The following is an 18,346-nucleotide window of genomic DNA, read 5'->3' on the forward strand; positions in this document are numbered from 1 at the left end:
ATAAAATTAGCTGGATGTGGTGGTGCATGCCTGTAATCCCAGCTACTCAGGAGGCTGAAGCAGGAGAATCACTTGAACCTGGGAGATGGAGGTTGCAGAGAGCGGAAATTGCGCCATTGCACTCCAGCCTGGGCAAAAGAGTGAAACTCTTGTCTCGAAAAATAAATAAATAAATAAAAAATAAGTAAAAATTACCACTTTATTCCATGGTGTCTATTTAACCCTGTTTCTATGGATAGACATTTTTAGGTTACGTAGTATCATTGTCATTGTTTGCAAACAATGTTGCAATGAACTTTATAGTACTTCAAAAATAAAATCATAAGCAGAAATAAAGACCATGTCACATGCTAAAAACTTATTAAGATTGGCTGTATTTGTGTGAAGTTTATAAGTTACATAATGCATACAGCAAAGTTACCCAAAATCTGTAAGTGAATTTTTCTTCACATGGTTATAGCCTCAGTTCCTGTGTCTGGGCTGGGGTTGCCTATTTTTCCTGTTCATTACCATATTTCTGTGGAATTCTTAGGCAGCAGGGAACACAGTGGTGAGAAGTGGGAAGACAGCAAGACTGAGGAATGTGAGGGGGCAGGAACTCTGAGCTACCAGGAACAAACTGTCTGATAAGAAGCAGGAGGCTTGGTTTGACAGGTAACAAAAATTGAATCTGCGGAAGATCCTTGACTAGAGTAGAATGAGGTCTTCATAGCCGTTTAGATCATTGTAGGTTTGCTTTCTTCCTGCTTTTGTTTGAGCTGAGTCTAGAAAATTCTTAGCTCTCAAACTTGATCTATACCAAACTCCACTCATCCTTCAAAACCTGAACATTATAACCCTCTAGAAGATAAAAAAAACCCTGTACCTAAGGTCATGAGCTCTGAAGCCTGTATTCTCCACCACTGAATGGCTTGGGACTTCTGGGTAGTCTGTTTACATTCCCACAACCGCAGTTCTTTCTTGTGGCCTGCTCTTAGATGCAGGAGAGGTTCAGGAAGAATAGTGGGGCGGATTGCAGGAGAGGTAGGTAGGAGCTATATTACACAGCCTTCCTAATAACAAAATGAAAAAGCCTGCATGTACACGGAAGACTCTGGGTTAAAATCAACCTATTATTGACACTGTAGCCTAATATTTCTAAATGATCTCTGTGGCAGTGTCCAGGCAACCCTCAAACTAGGGGAGATGATTATGTGAGATTTGAACACTCCAGTTGTGAACTCTCATAGCAACATATATGGCTGAGAGAAATTGTGTTAACTATAAACTATTAAATAGATGAAATAAAAAACATAATAGTCTAAGATTTATTTAATGTATAGCCACCAATGAATACAGAAGTAGCGCCATGTTTATGGGAAATTCTCAGAAGCAAAAAATGAGCATACCATAAAAAGAAAAAAAAAAGGAAAATTACCAACAGCAAAATGTGGTTCAGTGATTTTTTGACAGCTTGTCGAGATTAGTGTTTCTTATCCTTCAATGCCAGACAGTGGAGATGAGTCAGGGGAGCAGCTGTAGGTGGAAGACGAAGAGTAGGAAGGAAAGAAGGAAAGCCAGAGTCAAGAGCTACCTGTTCTACTTGACGTCGTGACAGCTGGCCTCTGTGTAATTGGGTTGGATGACTCAGGATTGTACCTACTGGCACTTCTTGGCCATACATCAGCACCAGGACTATTTGAAAACTACTGCTCCAGAACAAAGGTTTTTAGCCCAAATTTGAGACTCAAAAGGAAAGGACTTCCTTCAATGTGAACTGAGCCTTCCATTTGCTTTGCCAACAATGAATGTCTTTCTGCTATTTTTTTTTTTTAACCAAGCTCTGATTCTTTTGGCAGCTGGCTCAAGATGCCTTTTCCAGAATTGGTAGCTGTTGGCAGTAGCCAGAAATAAATTGAAATCATAATTAAAATAGTCATCCCTTGGGAAAAGAAGTTGAAACTTGGTAAATCAGACTTACAGTAACTAAGAATTGGAGCCAAAAGGAAGCATGCAGAGCTCCTAGGCTGGTTCCTAGTGCAGTAGCCACCCTTTAAAGACATGGTCCATGCTTTGTTTTTTGTGACCTTCCAATCACATGCTTTGCATTTCATTGGCTTTGATAAATACACATTGAAAAGGTTGATCACAATTGTATCACAGAAATAAGAATAATTTATAGTTTTGTGACAACTGATGACCCAAATCAGCAAGTGACAAGTTTGGTGAAGCTAAGGAAATACCAAGTCAGCAGTTACTATTGAATGGAGAAGGGAGACAGCAGTAAAATAAAATCTTCTGAATTATATACCTGTTGGTGATAGAAGACATTCAGCCTTGAAGACAATATCCTGTATGTAAGACAATTATGTAACATCTAATATTGTGAACAGAGGCACTGGATTGCTGATTAAGACAGCCAAAATAGACAAATGGGACCTAATCAAACTCCACAGCTTCTGCACGGCAAAAGAAACAGTCAGTAGAGTGAAGCGGCAACCAACAGAATGGGAAAAAATTTTTGCAGTCTACCCATCTGACAAGGGGCTGATATCCAGAATTTACAAAGAACTAAAGCAGATCTACAAGAAAAAAACAAACAAGCCCATTCAAAAATGGGCAAAGGATATGAACAGATACTTTACAAAAGAAGACATACAGGAGGCCAACAAACATATGAAAAAATGCTCATCATCACTGGTCATCAGAGAAATGCAAATCAAAACCACATTGAGATACCATCTCACACCAGTTAGAATGGCGATCATTAAAAAATCAGGAAACAACAGATGCTGGAGAGGATGTGGAGAAATAGGAACACTTTTACACTGTTGGTGGGAATGTAAATTAATTCAACCATTGTGGAAGACAGTGTGGCGATTCCTCAAGGACCTAAAAATAGAAATCCCATTTGACCCAGCAATCCCATTACTGGGTATATATCCAAAGGATTATAAATCATTCTACTACAAGGACACGTGCACACGAATGTTCATTGCAGCACTGTTTACAATAGCAAAGACCTGGAACCAACCCAAATGCCCAACGATGATAGACTGGATAGGGAAAATGTGGTACATATACACCATGGAATATTACGCAGCCATCAAAAACGATGAGTTCACGTCCTTTATAGGGACATGGATGAACCTGGAAACCATCATTCTCAGCAAACTGACACAAGAGCAGAAAATCAAACACCGTATATTCTCGCTCATAGGCGGGTGTTGAACAATGAGAACACATGGACACAGGGAGGGGAGCACTACACACTGGGGTCTGTTGGGGGGAAATGGGGGAGGGGCGGGGGGTGGGGAGGTGGGAAGAGATAGCATGGGGAGAAATGACAGATACAGGTGAGGGGACGGAAGGCAGCAAAGCACACTGCCATGTGTGTACCTATGCAACAATCTTGCATGTTCATCACATGTACCCCAAAACCTAAAATGCAATTAAAAAAAAAAAAAAAAAAAAAAAAAGACAGCCCTATAAGCACCAAACCAACAAATGGCATGATTTCAGCCTCTGTTTAAAGCCACTGTGTTTTGTGTTCACTCATACAAATTTGTCCTATTTCTTTCTTTTCTCTAAAACTCAGAATCTGAGTGCAAATGTATTTATGGATAAATAGTGTTGTGCTGGTGGTAGCACCATCTAAATGACCTGGTCTAGAATGTGACCGGTTTCCCATGAGCCCCTCATGTGACTGAGGGCAGAATTGTTTTAGGTAAAATAATGTTTCAGCTGCCTAGCATGCTGCCTAGCATAATTATATCTGTATGTCAACATGTTTCAGCCAATGGGTTAAGCATTTTATGTGTCATTTGTTCCTCAAAAAGAACCCTTTATGATAGATATTACTGTAGCCATTTTAAAATGAGGCATCCAAGGAACTGGATAAGAAACTTTCCTAAACTCTCACAGCTACAGCGAGTAGCAGGTAGGGTGGGGATTGTCGTGCCTCTCAAAGCTGGTATGCTTCCCATCAGCCTTCCTGCCGCCTCTGGGCTGGCTGCTTAATTGGGGCTGGATCGCATACAATCTCTCGCCTTGTTTTTCCTTCTCATTCATCAGGTCTGCCTCCCTACAATATTTTAACACCTCAAGGACAGGAACATTTTTTGGCATCTCAATTCTTAGCTTGTCTGTGATAATGATGATCACATCCTACAAAAATTTCAGTTTTGTGAAGCAGACTTTCTCACTATCTTTTTGCTCTGTTTTCAACTCAAGTGAAATCCAACATCCACCACCACCACCTCAGCCACCACCAACTTCTGTCCCTAGCCTGCTCTTCACCTCCTATTCTCCCTTGGATCTTTGAGATGTATTTTCAGCACCCATTTATGCTTCGTACCTGGATTTTCTTGTTTCTTATATTACAGATTGCTGGCATATTTTGTGAGTACATTTTGCATATTGACAATCTGCCACATTGGAACATCATTTTAACGCTGACTTCAAAAATATCTCCAATTCTTAGTGTCCCAGTGTAGGTGAGGCATTTTCATCTGCACAGATGTGTATATCAACTAGATTCAAGGGCAAAATTTTTTCAAGACTTGATGCTTTTGTACATTTTATGTATATAGAATTTTTAAATAAGTGGCTTAATTGTATTTTGAATCTACTCAGATATTACAGTTTTTCTTTGGAATTCAAATGACTTAACATAGGACCTCATTATGTGCGTAGCTGTTCCTTTAAGAACCCCCCCCTTTTTTTAAATGAACAAGGTGGAAATAGCTTTAAAAAAGTTGGAAGAGGATGAAAATCTATTTCAGGGAAGCATTTCAGAGAAGTTAAAGCTCTACTTTTGCTATTCTAACACCTCCCAAAATTGCAATTTAATCTTCAGGTCACCAGAAAAGTATACAATTATTTTAAATAACGTTGTCTTTTAAAATCAGATTCCTTTGCCTTTAATTGATGATGTATTGTTTAACTTCAATTATTAAGAACATTCAGTGGTAAATAGAAATACATTTTTCCTTTGTTTATAAAAATGAACATAAGTAGAAGAACTTATGACACTGAAAACAAGCACTTGGGAGAGACTGTAGATGGAAACAAGCAAAAAGTTGAGTCCTTCCATGTAGAAATTGACCTAGTTTCAGTCCACTCCTAGGAGAGCAGCACAAGCTCAGAGAGCCTTTGTTGTTTGTTATTTTCATATTACAATTACCAGTAACTTTGAATCAGTGATTCCTATTCTCATAAATCTTCTTATTTTGTTGAATTCTGTCTGACCTAAATTTTTGGTTCTTTAAATTTGTAGCCTTTTAGCATTTTGGGAATCTCAGATCACTTTGATAATCTAGAAAGCAGTGGTTTCTCTGTCCAGGAAAATGCAGATACACATGGACAGGCCAAATCTAGCATACAATTGTGGAGAGTTCAAGAATTGTTGAACCTATTTGAGGATGCATTATTTTAAAGAGCTTGATGATGACCAATGTGTTTTCACCAAACAAAATTATAATGTTAACTTTAGGCAAAACCTCTTTAAGAACATTAAGTTATATCAAATGTTTCTATGGATCAAACATTTTAACAGTTTCCATCCGTGGATCAAAATGTAGAGTAAATAAGTGAACCAAAGCTAACTACATTAATAAAGTCAGCCATGGGCATAAAACTCTTCAGACACAGAGTCACCTGCACATAAAGAGATATACTATCATTATTTCCTTACCAACCCGTGGTAGTCATGCTGTTGAGGTAGTGCCTTAATCTGAATTTTACTAAACTAGACTAAATAACATCCAGTTTTCTGTAATTTGAACAGCCTAGAGATAGTGTGATGGATCCTTAGGTTTTTAAAATGATAAATCAAGCATTTCTGTATTCTTTCCATTGATTTTTGCCAAAGGAAATTAGGATGTGTTTTTATAGGGTCTTCTGCGGCATATTCAATATCAAAATGCAGAAAATGTCCTTGATGTTTAAGCCCCTTTATTCGTAGTGAAGATAATCCTGTTTCTGTTTAATCTCTTTATTTATTAGCTTTCATAGTTGCCACTAAATATTTCGAATCACTTCCAAATTTCTTGGTCTATAATTACATTTCTCACCCAACTGAGAGATGTCATTCACTTTATCTGTTTTACAAAAATGCATTAAGTACCTTAAGATCCTTTAAAACAAGATATTGCACGTGTCAAAATATAATTCTCAAAATGTTACACATAATTCTCATGTAAATAGTTACTAAGCACATGTCAAGATTTCATTTAGCTCAACCATCAGGATGAAAAAAACAATTCAAAAAAGTAGAATATATATATATATATAGAGAGAGCGTGCGATTGCATGAGAGAGATTATATGTAATATATATATATTTCTCTACATATTATATAGTATCTCTGTATCCATATCTGTATGGATATATTCATAAATATAAATGATATATATATTATATTCATAAATATAAATTTTGATTGCATTCCTGAATGAGATCAATTTTTCTTTTATCAATTATTTAATTCACAGCATTCATTTAGAGTAAAACTTCATATACTCAAGGCTTCTAGTTTACTAAGATGAAGCACTTTTGTTTCATAACTTTAGGTTCTTTCATATACATCCTCAGACTCATCTGAAAGGCTTGTTAAAACACATTGCTGGGTTCCATCCCTATTGCTTCTGTAGACCTGGGATGGTACCTGGGAATTTGTGTGTGTGTGTGTGTGTGTGTGTGTGTGTGTGTGTGTGTGTCTGTGTTTTATTATACTTTAAGTTCTGTGGTACATGTGCAGAATGTGCAGGTTTGTTACATAGGTATACATGTATACACGTGTAGGAATTTGTGTTTCTGACCAGTTTCCAGCTGATGCACATTTTTGAGAACAAGTGATTGAACCCCAGGCTTTGTTTGAGGATCAAGTAGGGCAGCAGAGAGTGTTGATTAACTCCAAGAAAGTCAGCACAACCTCTGATAGGCTCCTTATTACTTCTTCTATGTTATTCCTGTTTTCTTCTCCTGTCCCCTCTGTACCCACAAGATCATCCACACCTGTGGCATCAGCTGCCAAGTCTTTATCGCTACCAGAACAGCTGCACTCCAGGGCTGCTCCCTACCTTTGAATATTTCAAATCCCTAATAAGGGCCAGACTCCCAGTGTCTTCCCCCCCAGAGACCCGGCCTCCCTCATTTGTCCCATTTCTGTCAGTGATTTCAATTCCACTGCAAACCAGGGCTAGAAGGCTCCAAATCACATGTTGTAAACTAGACGGTGCTTTTTTTCCTCCCCAGTTATCATTGGCAGGCTTCTCTCAGTAGAGAAAATGTTTAATTTTTAGAAGTTTAGAATCCTAAAGAGATAATCCTTTCAGTTTTCAATCTGCCAGTTCTCTGTTCTGTTCCTCGGATGTGGCCTTAATTCTTTATGAGAAATAAAAGCTTCCGAGACTCCGAGGAAGTTTGCTGAGAATTGTAGTGAATCAGAGAAGCAAGCCAGTCCTGGTCAGAGACCAGGCTTCTAGAGGTTACGTCTGAGATGTGTAAGTGAGACTTAGAGGCAGGAGATAATAAATATAAGCTTCGGGAGTTTGGAAGAGCAAGAGAGTTTAAGATTATCAAAAGACATTACAATTTCAGTTTCAGCTTCTCGGGAGGCTGAGGCTGAAGGATCACCCAAGCCCAGAAGGCTGAGGCTATGGTGAACCATGATCACACCACTGTACTCCAGCCTGGAAGGCAGAGTGTGAGACCCTGTCTCAAAAAATAAATATAAATAAAATTTAAATTTAAAAAGGGATGTAACAAGATCAGCTGAGGGGAATTTGTTTTGGAAGAGAGGAAACTATTGAGAGCAGAAGAATTGATGGGTGGATTTGAATAATGCTACAGAAATAAAGTTCGAAAAAAGAAAGAAAGATTGTTTAGAGACTAAATCAAGTGGTTGGCTTTGGAGAGAAGGTAAATATTTTTATCCAAGCCCAGAGGAAAGAACGATGGCAGTTATGTCAGCTGGCCTTGAGGTTAAATAGGAGAGGGGTAATTGGGAGGTCATGAAAATGCTCAGGTAGATGAGTACACTGTGCTCTGGGTGAGTGTTGGGCAGAGTGATTTTGCCATGGGTCCACCTGCTGTACTTTCCTTCCTTGTCTACTCCTCTGTAATTAGGTTCAGTAAAGAAGGCTGAGGTTAGGATGACCTCCACATGTGAGGTTGATTTTCTTTGTTTCCATGTAGATGAACAGCCCCTGGGTATGGATGGCTGCTTCTTTTCCTCACATACTGTAAGTGCCATGTGGCCAGTAGATAACCTTTGATTTGTTTCCATTCTGTGCCAGTGCCTTAGACCTGTGTGTCAATGACAGCCAGCTATGACTAGTTCCTTGGCTTCCCAAAGGGAAAGAAAGAAATTCCCATAAGGAAGGAAATGTCCCAAATTAGATTATTTTTGTTGAATGGAATAATTGAAAATGTTGAATGGGATCATTGACAACCTCCTGGTAATTTTGTGGGGGAGTTATTTTTTAAAAGTTCTATGTGAAAGACTTTCAAAGCAGAGCCCTTCTTTCTGTTTCTAGAGGAAAAAAAAAATGTGATGTGGTCTTCTCACCAGGGCTTTGTGTAGGAAGGGATGGCAGAATGCCGAGGGAGGGAAGCCCGTCAGGTTATTGAAATGGAGCCACTAGAACGTGTGTGTCTCTTTCCAGGACCATGAAACCTCCTTCCCCAGGGCTCTCTCAGCACAGAGGCTCTCCCCTCGGTGGTGCTTCCTAGATGGTGAGTTCTGCATTTCTTGGGGGTATTGCGGGAGGTGGGGGAGTTGAAGAGCAAGGCGTCAATTGATAGGGTAGACTCTAGTTTTCCAAAAGATTATTCAGAAAGCCTTCATGTGAACTCCTCCACATGGTTGGTATTTTCGGGCTGAACGCCATGGGCCTGCTGATGTTGCACTGTCCTTTCCTGAAGTCATTGCCCTCAAGGCAGCTTGGTGAACTCTGGCTGAACTCAGCATCCAGTTGCTCAGGCTGATGTTTCCCTTTCATCAGCCCTCTTTTCTTAAAACTTGAATGCCTGCCTTAAATTAATTCAGAGCAGTAGCTGGATTCTACAAGCATAGGATGGATACTAATTTCTATGTTGTTTGCATCTTATGGAACATTCATATTATTTTTATGAGACCATTATTTCAGTGTGATGTATACATTTCTGGGAGAAGGGTAGAAAAATTCAGTTGCATTCAAATCTGCTGGGCTCAGCATAACATATCCATGCATAATAGGTTAGTTATTTTATGATTGTTTAATGAGTCCATTTTTTATCTCAAACATCTCTCTCCTAGATGCTGCATAATACTACCTTTCTATCCAATCACCCACATTGCAGTATCTTCTCACCTCTGTATATTCCTGCTTACATATTACCCAATGTATCTGCTACCTGTTCTCTCTCTCAGATGGAGACATGTTCATTGTAGACACCTTTTTTTTTTGTCATCTGTGTGAACATCTGGGAGGATGTAAATTTGCATAAGAGTATGACAGGATGTGTGAGTGTATGAACAAGCATTAGGATGGCAGCAACAGAGATCTATTAAGATTTAAGGACTGTCCAGTTAACTGACAGCAGAAGACAAGGGTATAACTTTGATGCCAGATCACAGAACATTTTGAATGCCACATGCATATTCTTCTAGTGTTATGAAGATGGGCACTTGTACCTATGTGAGATCTAACCCATATAAATCATAATGCAGGTTTTTGTTAATGTCTCCTCAGCTGTCTCTGAGAACTTTCCTCCAGCTTCTTTATTCCATAGCAGTGAGAAACATAATCATTTGTCATTTCTGAATTTGCAGAGGAACAACTTATATTTCAGAAAATTACAAAAATATGTTCTATCTAAAGTCTTAGATAAAATTACAACTATTGTGGGTAACAGTTTTAACCCAGATAGTAGTTTTATTCCATAGTTTTATTAAAAAAAACTTTAAAAGGTAATTGCAGTCATGGTTTAAGGGAACAAAGTAGATTAAATTTCTCCAAGGCAGATTTTATTCTATTCTTAGATTTTAGAGAGCGGGGACCATAATTGGCTGGATTCTTAGTTCAGTTTCTTTTGGAGAGAAGTGACTCATTAAATGTTTGTGAATTTTAAATAATTACTTGCTTTTTGAGTTTTTCTTTCTTGTGCTATGTTTGTTTTGTAGAAAATCTATTTGTGATATCTGGGCTTTGTAAGATAGATTTGAGTGAGAAGCACATAATTGTTTTGGTTTGCTTTTCTTTTTCTTTTTTTTTCTTTTTTGAGATGGGAGTCTGACTCTATCACCTTGGCTGGAGTGCAGTGGCATGATCACGGCTCACTGCAGGCTTGAACTTCCTGGCTTCAGGCGATCCTCCCACCTCAGCCTCCTGAGTAGCTGGGACCACAGGGGCACACCATTATCCCCAGCTAACTACAAAAATTGTTTTTGTAGATATGAAGTCCTACTTTGTTGCCTAGGCTGGTCTCAGACTCCTAGCTTCAAACAGTTCTGCCACCTGGGCTTCCCAAATTGTAGCCAATAATTCTTTTTAATATTAAGAATATTCAAAATAATTTCTAGAAACCCAAAGTTTGTAGTTTAGATTTTTTTCCCCTCACACCATAGATGCAGCTCGATCTCTTTTTCAAGAATGCTTAAATTTTTTTTTTTTTTTTTCTGTTTTGGCGTCCTTCAGACATGACGCTAAGGATGCAACTTGAAAGTGAAATGATTCATTTAAGACCACATACAGTCCCTGGCCTGAATCTTCAAGCCGTTTTCAAAATTGGGAAATCACTTCCCTTAGAAGTCTACATAACTATAGCGTTTTCTAGCTTTATTTACTTAATAAAAACATACCAAGTGCTACCTTTCTTTAAGATCCTGTGCTAATTTCAGGAGGCGTAAAAGATTAAATGAAACAGATTTTTAAAGAGGCAGGTCTGGCTGGGTGTGGTGGCTCATTCCTGTAATCCCAGTACTTTGGGAGGCCAAGGCAGTTGGATCACGAAGTCAGGAGTTTAAGACCAACCTGACCCACATGGTGAAACCCCATCTCTACTAAAAATACAAAAATTAGCCGAGTTTGGTGGCATATGCCTGTAGTCTCAGCTATTCAGGAGACTGAGGCAGGAGAATCCCTTGAACCTGGGAGGCAGATGTTGCAGTGCGATGAAATCGTGCCACTGTACTCGAGCCTAGGTGAGGGAGTGAGACTCTGTCTCAAAAAAAAAAAATAAAAAATAAATAAATAAATAGACAGATCTCTTAGTTTCATAGTTGTCTGTGAAGATAGTCTGTATAAGACATTTTTAAAAACGTAAATATGCCTGGAGGCAGGTGTAATACATTCTGGCTGGGGTAGGGAGGTTGGAACTGAGAAAGGTTTCACAGGGGCACAAGTACTTGAGCTGGTTCTTTAAAGACAAGTACAATTTATATGGCAGAGGCAACGGAAAGGGCTTTCTAAGCCTTAGAATAGCAGTGGCAGAGGTATGAAAGTGCTGAGGTTTTCTTAATAAATTTAGGGATTGGCCAGGAGATTAGCATGACTGTTGTGTAGGGGTTTTGACCAGCATAGTTGAAGAAAAGATTATAAATCTGGTGCTAGATTACTGAACATGCTGAATGCCATATGTATTTTTTTCCCTAGCAACTTCTGCCGATCGCTTTTATCGAATAGACAGATCTCAGGTAAGTTTTCTTCCAGCCTGCTTGTGAAAGTGAAAAGTTCCCAAGTTCATATACTTCATTGGTAGCTAATCTCATACATTTTTCTAATGAAAAACACTGAGACATTTACAAATTTTGGAGTGGGGTTCATAACCTAAGCTGTGAACCTTTTATTTATCTTCGTGTGTTTTATGATTTATGGACTCAAGACGATACAGCTTGATCTTGCAAATGAGTACAGAAAATAAGTTGACTTGTAGACATTATCACCAGCCTGTACTCCAAATGTTCATTCACACAGATATTTTTACTCCTTCTTAGCGAAATTTTATGTCTTTTTAAGCTCATTTCTGTTTAGCAGGTTTGAGGCCCCAAGTGTATACCTAGGCTACTTAGTTTCAGTTTGCCAAGCCCTACAGGTAGGGCAGTGATGAGTTAAAAAAAAAAAGGCTTATTCAAGGTCACAAGTCCTCCCATTAACTGAATTCTCCTAGAAAAATAATGTACAGTATTGAACCCAATAATAAAGCCAGTTGTTAATCATACTGCTTAGCTTTGACCAGGTCATGGGGTGGAAGTCCAGGCTATCATACACTCCTGCTGGACCACATGGCATGTGGGTGTCACTTCTCTAATAGTATTTTGGAAGAAGATGAGTCAAGACCATTTCTAGATATACCTAAAATAATTGGGCTCGGCTCAGTGGCTCATGCCAGTAATCCCTGCACTTTGGGAGGCTGAGCCAGGTGGATCACGAGGTCAGGAGATCAAGACCATCTTGGCTAACATGGTGAAACCCTGTCTCTACTAAAAGTACAAAAATTAGCTGGGCATGGTGGCAGGTGCCTGTAGTTCCAGCTGCTCTGCAAGCTGAGGCAGGAGATTCGCTTGAACCCAGGAAGCAGAGGTTGCAGTGAACCAAGATCATACCACTGCACTCCTGCATGGGTGACAGAATGAGGCTCTGTTTAAAAAAAAAATGCTGGTTAATTGGAAATCAAGGGGATTCATCTCTCCCTGTCTCCCACTGCCTGCCATAGCACAGCTTTGGGGAGGAACGCCAACCAATTAGGCTTCTGGCAACACACTCTGATCCTTTGACACATTGAAGAATTTCATTATTCCTGGAGACCGAGAATCCTTGTTTTGTTACTCTTCATGCAACAGACTTCTGGTTTTTCCTTAGGAACATTTGCACTTTGTGATGGAGATTTCCCAAGATGAGATTTTTATTCTGGACCCAGATATGGTGGTGTCACAGCCAGCGGGGACACCTCCAGGCATGCCTGATCTGGTGGTGGAGCAAGCCTCGGGGTGAGTGTGTTTCTCCTTGCCTGTGAGGCTGGCCTCAGGGTGGCACTGTGTCTAGTTTGCCTTTGAACTTGCTGTTATTCTAATGACATCAAACATAAAGATCTTCTTGTTGTGTTTCCTTAGAGTGGTTATTTTATAAGTCTGTCTGATGAATGGCCGTGTAGAAACACAAAACCAGATTTGCATCATGTCCAAACCTTCTTTACCCATCACAGCAACACTTCTTAGCAAACCTGGAAAATACTAGTACTTGTGTTTGTGCTTATATGTTTGTAGTAACTCAGTTATTCACGTAAAAAATGGACACAGATGATTTGACAGTTTTTCTCCTCTTCCTCCTCTTCGTCTTCTTTGCTATTTCCAGGCTGCTGGAGACATGTAGATTGTATAATAATAACTTTGACATACCAAACGCTTTTTAGGACCTCTGTCCTGTGCCTGTCTTCTATTCGTACCACCACTTCATAGTGACTTAATCATATTAAGTGCTCTGTGCTTATTTTCTCATCTGTAAAATACAAATAATAATAATCCTCACTCAGAGAACTGTTTGGTGATTAAAAGAATTAATACAGGTAAAGCACTTAAAGCCATTCCTGACATTTTTAAAACACTCATTAAATAGAATGTTTTAAAATAATAATGATCATCATAATTCCACAGTGACCTTGAATATTTGGTACAATTATCTTTAATTCATAGATTAAAAAATTGAGACCTAAAGGGTTATTTTACTTGCCTATTTTCTGTGTATTTCACAGAAAATAAGTAGAAAAAATGAGATTCAGTCCTGGGTTACCTGATGCCAGAGCCCATGCATTTAGCTACCACCTTGTACCACAAAACATAATTAAGATTTTTAAGTTATTTCAATAATTCAGAACTATTTATTTAGATAATTTTGTGTACCAGGTCCCAGTGTAAGCACTTGGGGTGTTAACAGTGCAAAAGTAAAAACAGATAAAAAATATTTGCCCTTGTGAAATTTAGTGTGTTGGGGCCTGAATTGTTGAAATAAGAATTATTCTAGAAACCATACACAGTGTACTGAAATAGCAAATGCACATCATCTACACATACTCATACAGTATGAATGAACAGGCCATTAGGTAAGCAAACCGCAATGTAATCTTCATCCCTGTTTTCCCCTTGTCACTAGATTTGCTCTTTTTCCCCTTTTTTTGGTTCACTGCTGCTATTTGTGAGTGGTTTCCCACTCTTCCAGGGCCAGCTGATGTCCAATATGTACCAGGTCTGGGGGAGACAAGAGAGGGCACAAGTGGCTGTGTGGAACAGACAGAAAGCTGTTGTCAGGAAGCCAGAGCCAGTGATGTCAGAGCATGAGGGGAAGGCCAACAGGCACGAGGGGTAGCCTCATGCACCCCTGGGAGCCTCAAAGGTGGTGGGGAAAGCCACCTTTGCAGGGCATATCCATGCACCAGACCCATCAGTTGTGGGGAAAGGAGGTATAATGTTTTGTCCTGCCACAGAAGCAGCAGGTGCTGGAGTCTGGGTGTCCTCCTACCCCACCTGATCTGGGCTCTGTCTCTTGATATGGTAAGGAGAAAATTCATTCTTCCAAGTTGCCCTGGTTTTTGCTCACTCAGTCATTTTCTTCTTGTCAAATTAATAGCCAAAAGGAATTGCCTTAGGCCTGGCTAGACCTCTGTTAGCTCTAACTTTAAAAATTAAAGTAGCCTGAAAATCCACCAGGACTTGAATCAGTGCCTTTCTTATTTCTCACCAGTTGCCTCCCCTGAAGTAAACCAAGAACAGGGAAGCAGTGAAACAGGATGGACTTTGTTATTTTCTAATCTGCATTTCTACACTAGGTCTATTACTTCTTATTCATGTCCCATTTAAAATGACTTAATCTTGAAATTCAGTTTTCTCATTAGTAAAGGGGATAGAATCATACAAACAGTTCATGATTGTTGAGATAAACGAATGAAATAATAAATGTGTACTATCTGGTAAATACTCCATAAAGATAAATTTTGCTTCTCACATTTACAGGCAAGATTCGTCTTCAGAAAGTGAAGACTAAGTCACGTGGCTGACATTGAATGCTTAACTGTCTGGTGCCCTTCTTTCTCTCAGGATCTCAGACTGGTGGAATCCTGCCCTGCGGAAACGCATGCTGAGTGACAGCGGGCTGGGGATGATAGCTCCCTATTATGAGGACTCAGATCTGAAAGATCTCAGCCACTCCCGCGTGCTACAGTAAGAGTTCTCTTGCTGTTCTTTTCCTCTGTGCTACTGTGATTGCTGGGAGAGGATGGACTGTGGGCTGTGCACCGACGGACAGGATTGTCTTTTCAATGGCGCGCAGGCTGTCTCACACAGGCTACTTTGTGTTTGACATTCCATGCACCTTGCTTACTTTTATCTACCCCAAACTCTTCACGGAGCTCCACCTCCCATTTCTCTTGCTCCTGAGCCACGTTGAGCTCCTTGCATGTGAACCTCGACATACTTTAAATCTCACCAGTGTCTTCTTTACTGGAGCTTAGTATTTATCAGATGTCCCTGTTTGCCACATCATAAAGACATGCATGAGAGTGACCATGAGTAGTTTGAAAGTGATGTGTGGTTTTTTATTTGTGAACACTTTTATTTTGCTGTTTCATTTGTCCTGAGCCTGTGCACGTGTGCTCTACCCAATATTGCCACATGGTTTTATAGGCTAAATCTGAGTGCTGTCCATGTGGTGGTTGCAGTCTCTGTGGGTGAGCAGTACAGCATTTGTTCGTAGATCAGAACGCTACACTTTCTTCTGAGATCTGGTCACGGTGAGAGAGTAGGATGCATGCTGGAGTTCCACAGCAGTGTTGGTACTTTTGTGCTCGGTGAATCCACGTTCCTGTCATCTCCCCTGGTGACAGATGTACTCTTGCGTATCTACTCTTTAATTTCAGGCCACTCACTCCATCTTAGAGGTTATGTTCATGAAATTAGGCTGGTTTCCAGTTTACCTGGGGTCTTAATCAAATAGTGACAATGGCCTTGTAACCACACAGTCATAGCCTTTTGATAGAATAACAAGATTACTAAGATTCTTAGAAGACTAGGGTTAACTAAAGAGGCAAGGAAGTGCTTTGTTTCTGAAGAAAGACCAGAAGCAATTTCAATATTACAAAGGGAAAAAAATGAGAAATTTGGAGCTAATTATTTCATTGGCAAAGGTTCAAAGCACACACCCCGAGGGCAAAAGGAGACTTCATTTTAATTGCTTCTCTGTATTACCTCTTACTTTCTTGTGTGAAGAGGGGAAAGGAACAAAAATGAATTACTATGGATTTTTCTTTTTAATTAAACTGTGTTGTTACTTTCCGATGGCATTTTGATTGCTTACAATTCAGGGTGTTTTTCCATTTCCTTTTTTTTACAGAATTGAGGCTTGCAAACCAGGGTGAGTCAGCCACCCATGAATGGCTAAAAATGTGGCCATTTATCTGTGGGCAGACTTATTGGAAAATTAGAGTTTTAATTAGCTACAGAAATAGATATTAAGCCTAGGCAAACCAGATGAGTATATTATTTGTACTTGTATATAGTCTGTTTCCACAAGGCAGAATATGAGCTCACTCTAGTTTTCTAGGTCCTGATTTTTCTATATATAACATATTGATGCACATATCATAATAAAATAATTGTATATAAGATAGTAAATATTCTTCCCAAGAATCACAGATAAATTTACCACTTTATATAATAGCTAGGTCCTTAAAACCAGATGTCAAAATCAACTCTTTTTGTTTGTTTGCTTGGGTTATATTATCCTTTTAGGATTTCTCTTAATCTTTGGTTGATCTTCAATTGACAACTCTAAGTTTTCACAGTCATTTAGACTACTTTAGTTTTATAATGCCCTAGAGTAGTAGACCCTTTTAAAAAATCCAGCAAAATTACTTTGAAAACAAGCAAAGTGGCATTCAAAGATTCACTCCTAGTCTTTCAGCTTTTCCAGCTGAATCTCTGGATATTGTGGAACAAAAGACAAGTCATCAGCACTAGGCTCAGCCTGAATTCCTGTCTCATAGAAGACACAAGCATAATCAAATTGTTGTGTTAAATCACTTAAAAATGAAACAAAACTAAACTAGATGCCTAACCTCAACTTTTTAATTAATTCTTTAACTTTTAAAATTTTTGTGTCTATCAATTTCTTAAAATATCTTTTTGTTTCCTTCAGACATCATCTCTGATATAAATAGTTATAATCGCAGTTGTGGAAATATCTGATTATGTTAATAGTAACTACTATTGATGGAATACTTCCCACTTGCTTTGTATCATAATTAAATTATCTTCTTTCAGCAATTTTAAAATTTAGCAGTTGCTTAACAGATAAGTAAACGGAGTCTCCTAAGGGGGTAAAATATTTACCTTAGGTCACTTCTCATGGCAAGTGTGGTTTGACCTGAGGTCGGCTTGACTTCTGATTCCATGTTTTTCCCATTGTGCTACACTGTCTTCTCAAAGGGACCTTAAAAGTCAGTGTATCAGAGCTGCAGAGGTTTTCTTTGGTTTCTATTTCTTTTTTTTCATATTTGTAAGGTGAAAAATTCTACAATATAGGGTTACTATGCATGCAAATTAAATATACAACTGCAAACTTACCCAAAAGCAAATATGGCTGAGAATTAATCTTAAAGCATTTTTTTTCTTTAAAAGAAGAGATTGAAACAAAATGTAATGGTGATAAACCTCAGTTTAAAAAATATGAAATATATACTAACTATGTTCTAATCCAAATAAGTATACAAATTATATAGAAGGCCATCATGTACCAACCACGCTGATTTATTGTGTCATTGCTTTTCTGTATTTGCCTTAGGTCTTTCTTTCAAGCCATAAACAAGAGAGTAGTGTAAAAAAATATTGACTATTGTTTCATGGTTTTGTTTTGTATTGTTCAAATTGAGTCTCTCTAGTTGGAAAATCTGTAATCCAAAATGCTTCAAAATCCGCAACTTTTAAAGTGCTGATGTGATGCTCAAGGGAAATGCTTATTGGAACATTTTGGATTTCAGATATTTGGATTAGGGATGCTCAGCTGGTAAGTATAATGAAGATATTACAAAATCTTAAGAAAATAAAAAATTGGAGACAATTCTGGTCCCAAGCATTTTGGATAAGGGAATCTCAACTTGTATTTATTTTTTATTACCTGTGTTATATAATGCATGTATTTTGGAACTTGCCATTTCACTCAATATTATATTTTTGAAATTCATTCATATTGACATATGCAGATTTTAAAAAATTTTTAGTATAGAGTATTGCATCATATATATGCCATAAATTATTTCTCCATTTTGATATTGATTTCTAATATTCTATTATTTTAAAAAATGTAGCAAACATTGTGGGACATGTGTCCCCCTGTGT

General features: G+C 38.6%; 1 protein-coding gene across 6 annotated transcripts in view; it reads left to right on the top strand.

Moving 5' to 3' along the window:
- Window positions 1-18,346, top strand: part of DGKI (diacylglycerol kinase iota) — a 468,091-nt gene that overhangs the window by 385,166 nt on the left and 64,579 nt on the right. For all 6 annotated transcript variants that reach the window (XM_010340506.3, XM_039472800.2, XM_074379024.1 and 3 more), the window contains 4 exons: window positions 8,649-8,718; window positions 11,619-11,659; window positions 12,825-12,952; window positions 15,053-15,175. In XM_010340506.3, coding sequence (XP_010338808.2) covers window positions 8,649-8,718; window positions 11,619-11,659; window positions 12,825-12,952; window positions 15,053-15,175 — 362 coding nt within the window. The remainder of the gene's footprint in view (window positions 1-8,648; window positions 8,719-11,618; window positions 11,660-12,824; window positions 12,953-15,052; window positions 15,176-18,346) is intronic.

The sequence above is a fragment of the Saimiri boliviensis genome, chromosome 10, assembly GCF_048565385.1.
Source record: "Saimiri boliviensis isolate mSaiBol1 chromosome 10, mSaiBol1.pri, whole genome shotgun sequence".
NCBI classification, from domain to species: Eukaryota; Metazoa; Chordata; class Mammalia; order Primates; family Cebidae; genus Saimiri; species Saimiri boliviensis.